The sequence below is a fragment of the Aricia agestis genome, chromosome 15 (assembly GCF_905147365.1).
Source record: "Aricia agestis chromosome 15, ilAriAges1.1, whole genome shotgun sequence".
NCBI lineage: Eukaryota > Metazoa > Arthropoda > Insecta > Lepidoptera > Lycaenidae > Aricia > Aricia agestis.
Window position 1 is genome coordinate 1642019 of NC_056420.1, and position 17336 is coordinate 1659354.

Here is a 17336-nt window from a genome sequence, read left to right on the forward strand (position 1 = left end):
ATTGGATGCAATAAGGTCATAGAAATAGGTGTTGCCAGTTATTTAATATAAAAAAGAGTTTTTAATTTCTTGTTCGTTAATACGTTTCAAATAATGTAATGTTATTATTTTTCTAATTATATACTTGGATAATCTTGCTGAAATAACAAAAAACAAGCCATATTAAAAATGACGATGTCTTTTGACAAATCGAATTCTCTGAGATCTAGTAACCCTGACGTCAATACCTGTTAGCGCTCTCCATTGGCTATTGAAACCACATATGACATAAAATAGGATCAATGAAATATGATAATGTAATACGCAGATATGATCAAATGATCATATATATTGGATCCTATATATGATCATAGAAATGATCCAATATAAATGATAATGTAATACCCCCCTAAGAAAGAGAAATATTTAATGATATTTTAACAAACAATAAGCTAAACTGGCCTGGGCCTTAAAATCTTTACGTCTTTATATTTTTGAAAAAATATTTTTGATCAAAGATTCTAATAAAATATATCTCATCATAGCAAAAGTTCATGCATTGAAAGAGTTATTAATATATTTCTATGAATTCGAAATCTATTTCAAAAAAGCCTTTTACTTAATTTATTAGCCTGGCTAAAATACGTGACATCCACAAAAATATACATAACATGAATAATGCCTCATTATAAGTATACCAAAATATAAATCACCTGCCTTTAAAAATACACCAATTTACTTTTTTTTTTTGGATTTTTATAATGTTGGGAACAAGTGATATACATTCTTATTAACATTATTAACAAAATTCATAGCTGCCATATTTACACAACACAATCTTAGCATTATTAATTGAATAAATTAATTTTGGCTTTATTAATGGCAACACTTTAATGGTAGACACACGTGATTGGAATACTAGGTGGGACTTACCCTATCTGGAATCGGAAAAAAATATGTAGAAATCTATAACATACCCTGATTATTATTATTATTTTCAACTCTAGTACAAAGTTCTATGCTCCGACCTCTTAATTATCTGTAGTCGGAGAGATTCCAAACACCATGATAGTCGCAAGTAAAAAAAATATCTTTAGTGTTACTAGATATAAAAATGTCACCAGTGTTGCCATTACTGCTAATATAAATTTAAAACACAACACAATGGTAACATAACTCAGTAATTTATTGCTAACCTACAACTTTAAACGTAAAAAAAGACAAATGCCAAAGTGACCATGTCTATCTGTATAACATAAAATATTTTAACAGCGCAACTGTACACAAACTCCTTTAGTGGTAAAAATATTTATACGTGTATAGTAGTTAACATGACATTATGTGTCTCGTTTTTAGGTTTTGACTACAGTTCCTGTTTTATTATTACTGGATTTATGGGATGGTTAAGATTTTTGTAAATATAATCATAGAAACCTCATGGTTAATAGTTAAATACAAAAACATGCAACACGTCATATACAGTATGGATTTGTTCGTTGCTTTAAAGGGAGCAGACGGTATTATAGCTTTAAAAATATCAGACTTTGTATCAAATTACCTTAAACAAATAGATGTAGAGGGTGGGGCAAAAGTGGAACCAAGATTTATACCATGCGTTTTATACACCAGCAGGACTAGCATAACAACAGTAGACATGAGAAAGAATCGACATACTGACAGATTTTATGGACAAAATGGCGGATTTCCATTGTCTTACTGTCACTTTGTCTTGTCTAACTGTCACTTTGTCTATTCTTCCGTAGAAAGAAACCGTTTCTATGGTAACCATGCTACGCCTGCTGGCCCACATAAAATAAAATACCAGGGTTATTTTTATCTTGCGGCGAAAAAATTGCTATCACATAAAACAATCACCCTGTAGGCTTCTGTATTAAATTGACAGTGGTTTAAACCATTAATAAGTCGACTTTGGAATGCAAACACGCTGTTTGGATTGATGGAGTATCCTTGAGTATCCTTTCTTGTCCCACCGTCACATAATTACTACAACATTAAATATAATAGGATATAACACAAAATCTTTTGCGCTGTACATACATTGAACTAAAAATATACCCCCTTACTAATAAACGCTGTATAAGCTTTGAATAGTTATACAGTGTTTTGTCTTCTTCAATCCAATTAAAAATGTCACTTGTGTGACAGGAACAAAACACTGTATTCTTTCTGTAAAACTGTAAAAAACTATTCAAAGCTTATACGTTTATTAGTAAGGGGGATAGTGTTTACTATCAGGAAAATTGATTGCAAATGGTAGACCTACGTAACACTAGACTATTTCTCTGATGGTAAAAATATAAACCATATAAAAATGGAAGAAATTATTATAGTATGTGCATAAATTATTATTATTATTATGTGCCTCGCTTTCAATACAGGTTACTATCCTATAACTTAAGTTCCAATTTCATCAACTTGCTAATACAAATTAACACAATATAATATGGTGTCTCCGTCTGAGACATTGGAAAAAACAGTAAACAGAAAAGTATTTCAGTTAGGAGTAAATAGTAATAATACCTTTTCTTTCATTTAGATGATTAATACGAGATAAAACTTGATATTCAATTATGATTATTAACCATCAACTAATTGAGCATTGATGAAATTGGCACCTAACCTCGGTTGTACAATGACCTCAGAAAATAATATTATTTCTAACCCCATACACTGTCAGTCAATACTCAATAGCGAAAGGTCACTGAATTTTTTTTTTATTTCAGTGACTGTGATTAAAATGTTGAGTATAAATACTTGGTTAAAATTATTTTTTGTGATCTTATCTAAATATTTGCATTCTAGTGAAATATATTATCATAATATTTGAAATATATTATTATCATAAGTTTCTAATAGCCTAAATGTTTGAATTAATACTATGTTTTTTGTCTACAATGGAATTTGTTCTATAACACGCACCTATTACTATGCTAAAATGAAAGAAATTCATATTTTAAGTTAAAAGATGCACAACGTTTATTACATAAAATACTTTAGTATTTTACACAGAAAGTTAAAATATTTTTTAATAATATCAATAATTAAAATAAGTTGAACGTGCTATTGCAATATATTTGTGAGGAATATTAATATAGTCAACTAACGCCCCTGAAGATTAATTTTAAATAGAAAATTCTGTATTCGCGCTGCGTTGTATTGTTATACAATGGGGATTGTCCATTTTTTTTAATTTTGCTCATTACAAAAACATTTCGAGAAATAAGGTCAGTGATCGTTTTTCTGTACATAAACGAAAAAAATACCCATTAATTTTTTATATTTTTGAACAAATATGTTTAACCTTTGTTTGACCTTCAATGGCAATAAATTTGTAAAAAAAAATTAAAAAATAATAATAAAGTAATTAACAATAAATTCGACCAACATTACGTTTCGAACTTTTGGTAAGCTTCTTGTATCAGCTTTCACATAATGACTTGCATTTGACGAACCGGCCATTGTAAATAAGAAGGAAATTTAAAACATACCGCAGAGGTCAATTAGCCGCCGATGATGACGTCAGAGCGAAACTTTAAAAAATTATTGAGACAAAACTAGCCAATGAATTTCAAAATTATTTAATTTATATTCTTAAAATACCCTATTTTAACGAAAAAAATATAAAAAGTACATGTGATTTTTTTTGGACAATGCCCATTGAAGCGTAAATACAATAATTATTTTAAGGCACGAAAAATTATATAATTATTTCACCTAAACACGAAATATTATACTAAATTGTAATATACAAAATTTTACACTAAAATAAGATTATTATTATTCATATATTTTGAAGTAAAGTAAATGATATTTAGTTACATAGATGAAAAATTCCTTTTTTGACTTCTAAGTTTGGAAAAAAACAGGTTTTAAGTTTTTTAATCTTTTCTGCATAAGTATTAAGTAATTAATATTTTGTTTGTTTGTTCAATTTAAAAATTATTTTACACTAATTACGACATAGCACCACAACAAACACAGAAATCAGAATATAATATTATAATAACTACATCGTTTATGGTACGGGCGCGTCATTACACAATTTGGCCTCTCTGATAATGCCACAACGCGAACAAATAGCAATTAATATACAGGGAACATTACAACAACATTATTTGTTCACACACTATTCTCGGAACGAGTTAGCAAGGCGATAAGCCTTGCTGATAAAACGAGGCCTGCTTGTCTTGATCTGGCATATTGGAAAAGTCTAATGGCAGGCAAAGACACGGTATGACACGACAGTTATTTACAGCAATATAGCTGTAATAGCAACCTACATGTATACTACACAGTATACAGTAGCTCTACCATGAGTTTAAATCTATAGCATTTATCGATACTCGATACCGACTACGTAAATATTTAGTATGGCGATTTTAGTTCCGCAAGTGACATCTAGAGGCGCTGTAAAATTTGCCATACGGTATCGAGTATCGATAAAAACTAAAGCTTTAAACTCACGGTAGAACTACAGGTGTAGTGGCATCCTGCTTTTGTATACTATACAGGTCCACAATACAGGTGTTTATAATACCTGTTTCTAAGACAACGGTTGCACGGTCAATCTGGCATCAGTTCAGTCCATCAATTTGTGATTGACGCCAGACCGATGACCAAAAAGTGCATAATTAAAAACGATCAGTCCATCAATCCGTGTGTTAGACGTTCAGTTTCACGTCAATACTCAATATTTACCAGATTGATAGACTGAACTGATGAGAAATTGAGCGTGTAACGTACGTCTAATCCGGCGCGTTGAGTAGCGACTGTGAGTCGAGCAGGTCGTCCGCGTCGACGGGATCCCGCACGTCGAGCGGCGCCGCGCCCGCACCGCGCCCGAACGGGTAGAATCGCGACACCGGCCACGGCACCACCGACCGCGTGCTCGATATCGATATCGTGGATAGACGGGAGCTGAGACGTTGCGTCTGTGAATAATATTAGGCTGTTGTACGACTAGTGGGTTTATTCACAATTACCGGTCAATGCAAAGCACGGAAATTTTTATTCAAATTCCAATGTCGTTATATTCTGAATAATAATATACGCATCTCACCTTGTCATGGTAAAGTGAAAATATTTATTAATAATACTTATTGTGTAAGTTAACTGCAATTTGATTCTTTTTTTTTTCAATTAAAAAACAGCGTCCTAGCAACAACTAATGGGGCATCAGGTAACTAAAGAGAGTTCCCCTCCCCCTCAGATTACGTCCCCCTTACCTGTTGTGCGTGCGCCCGGTACAGACAGTGTAGCGGGTGGTGCGGCGCGTCGAGCGGCGGTAGCCAGCGCTCGTACCGCTGCGACCACACCTCCACGCTCGCCAACGCCGCGCCCGCCAGCGACGCCGCGCCAGACGCTGAGCCGCTCCAGTTTAAAGCTGCAAATGTAGCTGTGATAAATTCAAAAAGGACCAAAGGCTAAAATCAGAACTAAATCCCATCTTAAAAAATGTCACTCGTAAGACTGTTCAGATTCATGACTTCGTGGCAATGCCATCCAAGTTCCTCTTTTGCACGTGGCTGACGTACCACTACTACTAATACCGATGTCATTTTGACTGACAGCTGTTATGTATCCGCGTTACCACGTCGTATTCCAAGTAAAAAAAAATAAGGTTTCGCTTAATCTATTGATTGTTATTACAGAAACGTTGCTACATTTGTTATTTACTTATTATGTAAAGACGTTACAATGAAATAGTATTTAAAACTAGATGAGAAGCTGATTTGTCGTCCTCATGTTCTTTGACCCACACGGCTTACTTCAAAACGCAAAAAAATGGAAGAGTTTTTAAGATTGGCAACACATTTTGTGTTACCGATTTTAATCTATTGTCTATGTCTATATGTTATTGAAATCAGCTTTGTGATAAAGAGGTAAATGCTTGATGATGATTCTTTTTGAATTTTTGACTAATTCATTCCAAGATCAGGTCATGCACTCACTGAGTCTCGAGTCGGCGCCGCGTTCGTAGAGCGGGTTGTAGAAGAGCGCGATGTCCGCGTCGGAGAACTGCTCCTCCCAATCCCACACCGGCCGCTGGACGTAATCCTGAAGACAAAATGAACCATAAGGCTTCGTTGGCAGTTACGTTTTATTTAAATTGAACAAATTAGCCTAATAATTTCAGAGAAAACAACAAATAGATTTTAAACGTTAAAAAAAACGGGTGCACGTTTCAAAATGCTTAGTCATAAATGGTAACACCGTTCATGAGTAATGTACAGTGTTGCCATTTGTGTAATCAAAAATACATGTTATTCTTTCAGCGCTACTTTGTGATTTTTTTTGTTACACTCTGTTTATTGATTCTCATTTCCACAAAGAAAGGTCCCTGCAAGCTGAGTGACTTTAACAAGCTCGTCTATATACCTTATTAGCTACAGCCTGCTCAGTGCTCGTGGTTTCTCGGAGAATTAAATAGGTAGGTATCGTCGTAGTCTCTGTGAGCTCCACAGCCGCAGCAGCTGCCACATGCGTTTCTCTTATGATGCTCTTTCCTCATATTACACTTACCCTGTTAGCGACAGCCAGTTCCCGGTCCCTCGGAGAGTTAAAGAGGAAGGTATCAAAGAGATGATTGTGGGCGGAATCAGCCAGCGAAGTGAGGTAGGTCTCCGTGAACTCGCAGGCTGTCGGCCATAGCCGTTGGAGCTGCCACACGCAGTCCAGGAATAAGTGGAATACCGGCGCCGGCGTCCCCGCCTCCTCGCCCCCCGGCCGTGGGAGACCGAATCTGTAGGGAATGACACTATCAGAGAAATTGATTCATAGGCAGATGGCGAACCTACGTGTTTTGGTCGCGTTTTGCCGTGCACGGCAATAAATACGTACGCGGTGGCGTCCGGTACGGTGTTAGAAATAATGCCTCGAAACGTGGCCAAACAAAATAGCTCAAAGATGAGCCACGTAAATTGTAAACAGGACCTGTGTTCTATCATTAAATGTTTCATCTACAAAAAAACACGTGGGCTAGAGTGTATTTACCAATACATGCAATTTCCTTTTTAAAACACCAGAGACTTCATTATCAGAGTAAACAGAACTAACGAGTAGACAGACTCAGAAGAGATCTCGAAATTTTTAACTTTGACGTAATGTTGTGACATAAATTGGTACTCGCGCCCAACTCGCGTAGATTCGCCCGTTTGTTTGAAATCGAGGTACTCCTTGGTTCTGTCTACTTTGATATCATGGTACAAATATGTCACCTGTCCGCGAAGGGATGTCCAAGCGCGATCCACTCCTTCTGTATGAGCGCCTGGAATCCGTCTATCGTGCGGCAGTGGTCGTCCAGCATCAGCTGTGTTAGCGATGACACCACCGCGCAGTAGTCCACGCCGTCACCTGGGAAAACACGGTTGTACTATCAGAGAAAATAATTCCTAGGCAGATAGGGGACCTACGTAGTACCTAATGCTGGCTTCTCACGGCGCGTAATATCACGAGCCGCTCGAGACGCGCCGAGCCGCGACTTTGAAATTACCGAGCCGCGCCACCTCGAGCCACCCCCTTCATCTCACCTTCCTGCAGCACGACAGTCTCGTTGTTGGCGAGGTGTGCTGCGGCCTCGTCCGCGAGCGCGATGCAGCACGCCACATACCGCAGCCACCCGCTGCTGTCCAGGATCGAGTAGTACTGGGAGTCTTGCATCTGGGGAAACATTATATTGTTAATTGACATCCAACAAAGTTCCCACAATTAGCACCACATTCCTGCATCAAGCTATCAAAGTTGTCAAAGCGCGTCGGTATATACAGTGTGTAACAAAACTAAGTGATAATACTTTAGGGTGTCTACGTTAAAGTAGCAGCGCAGAAAGACCAATTTTTTTTTCACTTTTGTATGGGGAAACTCGTGATGCTGGGACGCTTGCCCATACAATAGTGAAAAAAATTGGTCTTTCAGCGCTGCTACTTTCACAGTGGACTCTCTACAAGGAACACATACACACCCTAAAGTATTATCACTTAGTTTTGTTATACCCTGTATACGTCAGCTGAAATCAATCACTTGGACTTCGGCCTGACCGAGCATACCACCTCGCTCGGTCGGAAGATCTTCCTTTGTGGACGCGAAACGGAAATATATCTATTTATTTTCGTTGTCTGGTACCCGTAACACAATTAGTCCTTTAGTTACTTAGCACAGGGCCAGACTGACGTGGTGTGAAGCGTCCAAATATAATGCACTCACCCAGAATATAGACAGCGTGGTCGGCGTACACAGATCCACTAGCTTCTTGTACGCCGCGTTGAGCGTCTCTAGCGGGGGGAGGGCGAGACGGGCCCCGCCCCCCACGCCGGACCCCGCCCCGCACAGGTGCATCACGTGGGGAGGCGTCAGCTTCGGATGGGATCGGCGAACCTGATAAAAAAAAAGTTAAAACATATGGCTTTAATTTAGTGGCCCTTTATAGCCAATACTTCAAGAAGACACATAATTGACATAAGCATTCGTTAATATGACGTTGACGGTCGACTCGTCTAATGTCAATTCCATACATTTTGATCGGCGATTCTATAAAGAAGCGATGAAGAAAACGTCTCGGCTACTGCAGGCTCTGATCAGTCAAACATGAATTTCTACCAACAACCAACACTACATTCAATAAGCAACCTACACTACATATAATAAGATGAGAGAGAGCCTTGCGAGTGTCTATGGGCGACAGTAGTTACTTTCCATCAGGTGACCCGTTTGCTCGTTTGCCCCCTTATTTTATTAAAAAACAAATATACCTGCTCGAGCAGCACGCTCTCGGCCGTGGGCGCGCGCTCGGTGGGGAGGAGCTCGGCGCACCGCAGCAGCGCCGCGCCGCCTCGCCCCCACGTCCACACCGGCACGCGCCCGCCGCGGAAGTGCCGCGCCGCGTCCGCCACGTGCCAGTCCAGCGCCGACCGCGGGACCACTAGCGCCTCGCCAGCGGACAGCATGAACGCGTCCGATGTGCCGTTTATACCTACGAATAGAAAAAAATGCTGTAAACATTATTTATTATTAAAAACAAAACGAATAAGAATTTAGAGCCTCCCTTGATTTCGACGATAAAATTAGTAAGATTTAAGAATGAACCACAAAAAATTATATTACGAAGGACTCTCTGTAATTTCAGTTAAAAATGAGCAAGTTACTTATCTGTGGTCAACGTTTTCTAGTTGTGAGCTTTAAACGCAGTACATGTAAACATCACGACGTGCAAGCAGTAGCACTTTGTTCCATTTATCATTCTGTCGTCAATCCCCACTACTCGATAAACCCGGAACCAACCAGAACGAGATACACTTACACGTGATCCGATAGTGCTGTGTATCCGTCCGCTCGATCTCGCGTCGCCAGTCCGCGGGGCGGAGGTAGGCGAGCGGGGAGGGCGGGGCGGGGGCGGGGCTGCGGCGAGGGGCGCGGCACTCGAACGCGAACAGCAGGTCGTGGCGGCGCGGGTGGGCGTGGTGGAGTAGCGCCAGCGCCACCTGCCGCCCGTGGCCCAGCGGCGAGCGGGAGAAGTTGAACGATAGTACCTTCATGTTCTGGAACATTTATACGGTTTTTTAAAATGTTTCGAATTGTTTCAAAACCGGTCGTGTATTTCGTTAAAATTATAATAATTAATGAATAGTGGAAAAAGTGCACGCAAAATTGTGTTTTATTTGTGTTTAAAGTTAATTTCCACCAAGAACCGACAGCACCGATCCGATTTAACCGATCATATAAATGAGTCCATTTTAAAAACCATATGTAATTACTAATTACATATGGTTTTTAAAATGGACTCATTTATATGATCGGTTAAATATATTTACCAATACGACTACGGTTAAAACGATGGGGCGAGTTGAAAAAACTTCATATTTAACTAACCATAATATTATCTTTATTGCTAGATCCGTATAACATTTTTCAAAAATTAGGCCAGCTAACTTTTAAGCCATTATGCAACACAGTTTTAAGCAATTAGCACTGCTATATTTTAAAAATTCCTTCAGAATGCTACAAGCCTACAGATTTTATAGTTATATTTTGTCAAATTTTTAAACTCCCTCGTACTCCTCTAAACTTTAAAGTCAATTAGCCGCTACAACAGATTTTAATAAAATAAGTGATATTTATTTTGTATTTCTCACCTTACAGACAATCTGCAGTCCCTTCAGTTTAGGAGGCACATCGGAGCGGGGCAACAGCCGTCTCCGCCTGTTGGGGCCCCCGTCCGTCTGCCAGAGTGCCCCCACGCACGTCAGGGGCACGTCGAAAGGCCCAAGTAGGTAGTTCTTCTGACCATACTCCTGGAAATATTATAAGCTAAGCTAATGTAAGCTTTTATCACGTGTTTTACTGTGCCGAAATAAGAACAAACGATTATGTCATTTGGAATGATAACCGCTTCATATCATCCAAAATGTGAAACACAAGTACACTTTACAACATGGCATTGTTTATAATGTGGCATTTACATCCTTGTAGGAGTGTTATACTCACGTCGCTGGGGTGCGTGTCCAGCGGCACGAAGGACAGCTTGTAGTTGGTGATGAAGAGCGAGCCGGTGCGGCCGCGACCGTCGCTCAACGCCGGCAGCAGCGACACCTGCTCCGCTTGGCCGGTCACCAGCTCTCCTGGGGATGACAGTTTGAGGGTAAGGCCTGCTAGCTGAGGCGGACGCTATTGCCGGATTAAGCCGCGTGCCGGATTAAGGCATCAGTCTCGACATTAGCGGGCAGCGGGGCGGAAGCGGCGGCGACGCGTGAGAATGTATCTAATGTATAAAATTCTCGTGTCACAGTCACAGTGTTTGTGCGCGAACTCCTCCAAAACGGCTCAACCAATTTTAATGAAATTTTTATGTATATTCGTTAGGCCTGAGAATAGGTTTTTATCTACTTTTTTATACAATTTATATGGCTTTATAGCCATAATTGGCAAAACAACATTTGCCGGATCAGCTAGTAGATTTATTATGGATAAGCCGTCTAGTACGAGCGGCGCGCGGCGTACTAGACAGCTTATCCATATTATACACTAGCTGTTGCCCGCGACTTCGTCCGCGTGGACTTCAGTTTATAGCACTCGATGTCCACAAAATTGGTGTAAAAGCTTTTATAAAAAAAAGTAAAAACCCTGATTCCCCTTAAATCATAACAGCTGTGCAGTGTGCACATAATATTTCATTTTTTTAAATTAAACTTTATATTTTACGCCAAATTTTAAAGCTTATTTAGCGCCCCAATGACACAACTTTACCCATAAACTATTTATCATTGATAGGTTTAAGGTTACGTCACTGCATAGATAAAGTACTGAGTTATTTACTATCGTAAAAAAGAAATAACAATCGAAAAAATTGAAACTCGAATGTAAGATGATACCACCACTTATAGAAAGACGTTTGAGCAACGTCAGCGCGATATAGGAGGCGCACGGCGCCATCTATTATGAATTTTTGGAACTAACTTAATTTGAACAAAACGCATTTTTACCCCCTTTCAACCCTTTTTTCCAGTAAAAAAGTAGCCTATGTCCTTTCTCAGGCTTTAGACTATCTGTATACAAAATTTCATTACAATCTGTTCGGTAGTTTTGGCGCGAAAGCGAGACAGACAGAGAAACTTTCGACATACTTCGATTTCGACTTTCGAAACTGCCGCTATAACAAATTATATGTATGAACAGTGCGAATACTGACGAGCGCAAGCCCGCCGCGGACGGCGCGTGTTCGCTCTTAAGCTGGTTAAGCTTCTAAGCTCTCGTATGAAATGAGAAAATCTATACTACTAAATCTAAATAATCTCAACTACAGAATGTTTTAAACTGTAGTGTTGCGCGATTATTTAGTTTACTTACAATATTAAAACAATATTAAGACGATTCGTTTATTACTCAATTTTGATTAGGAATTGTAGGTTAAGTGCGAAAATAGGAGTTTAGTTTAAACGTTGACGTGAATACTCTTGCCGGAATTGGGCTCTGGAATCTGAATTAGCATTATAATAACTTTTGGTTCCAAAAGTTTCCTTGGCGGCTTAGTAATTTTTAGCTGGTAGTAGATCATAACTATAGTAATAGATAGAGTAGATAGTACTTTTAGTACTTTTAGTAGTAGTAATTCCGATAAGGCTATCAATGCCTTGGTTTCACCGGCCTTGACTGTAGACATTTTTTGTGTGCCAAATTATAAGACCGTGACGCGATATCAGGACAGTTGAACCAAATAGTTGGAATTTTCGGCCTATCAATGAATGTCACGATTTCATTTATCAAGAATTATGATAGTAATAAGTAGAGATGTGCCGACTAGTCGGTTAAGCCGATTATCCGGCCACTTTTGTAGTCGGCGAATAGTCGGCGCCGACTAATCGGCTTTTTACTTTTTTGCTATTATTGAAATTATAATAAAGAAAAATCTTGATAATTAACTTAATGTGTTCAGATCACACTCAATCAGTGTTACACATTTTAAAATTAAATGAAGTGTTTCTGAACTTGCTTGCTAGTAAAGAAATTATTTTTGTAAATTTAATTTTAACAAACTAAATTAAGTATGCATTATTAAATCGAGATTTCATGTACTTACATGAAATATTTAATGAAAACCATCAACTGTATCATAGCTAAACAAAATAAAGTAATGTACGCGAAGTAAACATACTTAACACAATTCGACACGTTTGTAGGCGGCGTGTGCGACGCGAAACAGCAGTAAAAAAGCGTTACGGAAACTTCCGAAACCATGATCGGCTTGGCCGACTAGTCGGCCGATTAGTCGGCTTCTTTGCAACCGAGTAATCGGCTAGTCGGCTAGTCGGCCAAAGTCATAATCGGCACATCTCTAGTAATAAGAATATGTAGTTTCGTAGTTTATTGGAAAAACCACTCTCTACTTTTAGTTCTGTAAGGCCTATTTCCTCAGATCTGGTTTAAATATAACCCTGGATTAAAAATGTTTTTCTTTCATAAATGAAGATGTAAAAGGATGACTAACATTTTATTATAAAAGGGCTATTATGATAATATAATTGCCCTTTTGTCTTAAAATCTATATATATGTATATATATAAAACTCAAAGGTGACTGACTGATTGACATAGTGATCTATCAACGCACAGCCCAAACTACTGGACGGATCGGGCTGAAATTTGGCATGCAGGTAGATGTTGTGACGTGTGACGACGCTAAGAAAGGATTTTGATAAATTCCAACCCCAAGGGGTTCAAATAGGGGATGAAAGTTTGTATATAATAATACTTTTTAACGCGAGCAAAGCCGCGGGCAAAAGCTCGTGCAAATATAATTCTGGATCGAGAGATTGAATCATAAATTAGATTAATTAAACTTTTTAATCGGGACTTAGCGACTTATTTAAGTAGTAATGCTACTACGAGTACATACTTTTTCTCGACGTTTTGGCCGTGTTGCAACGGCCGTGGTCACGAGGGGAAAAAAGTATGTACCTACTCGTAGTAGCATTACTACTTAAATAAGTCGCGTTAAGTCCCGATTAAAAAGTTTAATTATAATGCAACGCGAAAGTTTAAAATGTTATCTTAGATTAATTAGTTAAAAATTTAAACCACAATTATTATAAAGACTAGCAAAAATATAATAGCAAGAAACATAGCTATTAGCCAAACACAAAATCTCCCAGCCAAGGAGTGACTAATGCTTAAACTATTGACTCTCTCATTGTATATTTTATATCCTTGAAACTGTTACGTAAAACATATTCGGACGAAATAATTTCGGGTTTTATATGACTCATAGACTAAATACATTTAAGTTGTGCGGCAAAAGATAATTAAACATTTGAATTTAAAGCAAATTGTTATTTTTCAAAATTTTTAGCCTGTATATTGTTTGTATGAGAAGATGGAGCCTACTTAGGTCCAAGAGGTGTTTAGTTTTTTTTTTGTTGTAGTAATGGTAGTAACTCATAAAATGAATGTACAAAAAGTGCAATGACATGTCCATATTGTTAACAAAATTGAAATAAACATTTTAAATTATCACAATATGAAGGTTACAATGATCTGGCTGAGTCATTCGCTCATGTATCTGATAATTTAATGCCAAGATAAAAAATTGTACAAAATTTCTGAGGCAAGACCAACTTCATCTCAAAAAAACATGAATGAAAAGCATAGTTATTTAAGAGAAGGAAATAATTCCTTAAACAAAGTTTTATTATACTTGTAGATTTATTATTCATTTGTACTTTGGCTTATTAATGTTAATTATGAAATGCAGGATAATTACATAAACTTAATAATAAATCTTTGCTATTTTTCCTGTATAGTGAATTTTTTCTATATTATGTATCATGGCCTTTCCAACATAATTGACAAATACTATTGCAAGCCTGTAAAGATACAAGTTGGAAGCCAACACTTTCTTTTGTCCCCCTGCTCTTAGTTGAATATGATTTAATTAATTTAAAAAACTACCTGGCTTTAGCACACCCATCTCTTCCACACAAAATATACAACTATGAGCTATCACTTCCTATGTGTATAAGTTATTTCTAATCTGCATAAGCTATGGGGTAAGGAATATAAATAATTCTAAACTTTATGTCCTTGAACATAGAGTTTAATATTGTAGTGTCATGTCATATTGTAGGTATGCAGTAATATATGGTGGTACAGTTAACTTCACATAGTGCATACATAATAAGTTATAACTTTTACATCATAGTCAATATATGGGGTGTTAGAACAATGTTGTTTTTGTTTGTTGATTTTTTATATCTCTTTTAAAAGAATGAATAATACAGTCACTTTTTATCATGTCATTTGTGTCAAACATTAATGTTATGTAAACTATAACTTACAAACTATAATATTATAATAATTTGATTTATTTAATTTTGATGTATATATAAACCAAGCTAATTTATAATGCAACCAAACTAAATTTAATATAATATTAAAAGCACAATAAATTAAAAACATTGTTTTTTTTTTATTATTATTATAAAATTGGGGCCGTCTATGGACTGGAACGTCCATATCCTTTTATTGTTATTTTATTATTTAGATTTTTCGCACCAAGGATAATTGAAATAATATTATGAATTTTAATTAATTGTGGTTCATCACGCCATGGACACTTTTTTTTTATATATATATAAGTTATACACATGTATATATAGTATATATATACTTAATAGAATAGACTATAATATATTATTCATATAATAAATAAATATATATTTATTCTTTATAAATTACATAATAATAATGGGACCTCACCGTTCAAAACATTAATTGTTTTGAACGGTGAGGTCCCAGTCGGTGTGGCGGCCAGTAGATCCGACATTTTCCGATTTCCTTAGATTTTATGCTGCTCCACCCTTTGCCTTTAGATGTTGTGACATTGGCTTGGTGGAGAGGGGTCACTCAAGCTGGGTGGAGCTTCTTGGGAGTTGGGTGTTAAAGAGATATTGTTCTGTGTCGAATCTACCCGCCATGTGGCTTAGGACTTTATCGTTCCTGTCTTTTATAGCCATTTTTAGGTTATAATCTTTTATGTGTTCGGTTGACACCTCCGTGGCTCTTTTTATGAAGCTTGCCACAGCGTCTCCATCAGTGTCAGTGTAATAGACACAGGTGTTAGTGTGCCGGGATACAGCTACAACTGCATGAGGAACGCTGTCATGGATTGCCAGCTTTCGGGACTTGGTCTGTATAATGATCACCGAAGGACTCGTTAATCCCTGAGCTTCATGGATTGTGAGGACGCGAGAGTCCGTTCCCTATCCATCGCCTGTATTAGTGAGGGCTGCTTTCTCCTCTTGTGTGTGAACAAGATACAGGGTATTTAGATCGGTTTTAGGTATTCTTGCTCCTGTATACTTCATTAGCTTTATTTTAACCTTAAAGCTAAGGCAATAATGGTTGGGTTTAACATTAAAACGAAAATGAACTAAAACTGAGTACACTGTTGCTTTCAGTGGCTTTTTTGGTACTTACCTAATAATAACTTTGGTTTTGGTTCAGGCAAGGAACCGTTTTTCTCTCCATTATTCTGCAACAAATATGAGACATAAATCCTACGACTTTCTGGTCATTTATTAAATTACCATAAAAAACCAATGTCATATTGTTGTAATATTTAATTTTTCTAAATAACTATAAAGTAAAAGACATACAAATTATCTTTAAATTGTTTGACCTGGCCCGTGATACCAGGAAAATCATAAAAACTTATTGACAAAAATCACATCAGTCATTTAGGCAATATAGTTAAGTAAAACCATTCCATTTTCATTGGATTCACCATACCTACATTATGTACAATGATAGCTACTCATTATCCTAGTAACATTCTAATACAACTACACTATATTTTTCTAATATAACTACACTATATTTTTTCCTGGGACTTGAGTGTATCAATAGCAAATTTCATTTAAATTTGTTCAGTGGTTATACCATGGAAACGTAAGGAACAGATGGAAGGGTACAACTTTGAATTAACAATAATATCAGAATAGATAACTTAGTAACTACTTACTTTGGGATAGATATAGCTTTTAAAATTCTCCTTGGCGTCATTCATCTTACTGATAAGTATGTTATTGACCCACTATGCACTTTTACTAACAAATACACTCATTATAAGCATTGTCATGAAACGAACACTGAATCTGTTTTTTATAGCACAGTTTTCCACTACGGGGCATCATAGTACGGCCTAAAATGTATGAATTGATAACAATCGCACTCCATTTAATAAGTAAACACTCCAAATATCATACAATGTCATCATACTTTTTGGCAGCACAAAAAGTCTTGTTAAATAGGTTTTTACATTTTTAACAAAGAAATAAAACAAGATTACTAAATAAGTTAATAATTTTTAAAATATTAATCACTTCATGACATAATCCTCAAATCTCGACGCGACGGCCATAGATAACAAATTAGCGACGATTTATGACAGCTGTCTAATGTCAAGTAACACCATAGACAACACAAGAATAATGTTACCCGTAAGAAAATAACTGACCGTGGTAAAAAGAAAAATCCTATTTTCAGATTTCAAATTATTAACAGATTAAATTAGGACTTAGGTAAAATAAACAACGGTATTTTATTTTATAAATTATAATGAACAATTTTGATAATAAGTAATTCTGGGCACTCTCCCCAGAGCTGGGCACGCTGCCCTAAAGGCAGCAGTCTGGATGACAACCTTTTTTATATTTAAACTGTTTTTTTTTTTTTTTTTTTTTTACTTATATACGCTAGTTTTTATTGTAATTTAGTTTTATTGTATTAGTTTTATATTAAGTTGTTACTTAGTAAGTTAGATTTTTTTTCATTTGAAAATGAAGCAAATGT

At 36.9% G+C, this 17336-nt stretch overlaps 1 protein-coding gene across 1 annotated transcript; it reads right to left on the reverse strand.

The window, feature by feature from the left end:
- Positions 1-3893: 3893 nt before the first annotated feature.
- On the reverse strand, positions 3894-16887 carry LOC121734043 (myotubularin-related protein 10-B). The gene is made up of 13 exons (XM_042124444.1): positions 16507-16887; positions 15963-16017; positions 10480-10613; positions 10128-10286; positions 9296-9533; positions 8748-8968; positions 8203-8373; positions 7530-7659; positions 7218-7353; positions 6523-6742; positions 5952-6057; positions 5226-5383; positions 3894-4931 (listed from the first exon to the last, which is right to left on the reverse strand). Exons 1-13 carry the CDS (start codon positions 16549-16551, stop codon positions 4746-4748), a joined length of 1959 nt encoding a protein of 652 aa, XP_041980378.1. The 5' UTR covers positions 16552-16887; the 3' UTR covers positions 3894-4745.
- Between the last annotated feature and the right edge of the window lie 449 nt (positions 16888-17336).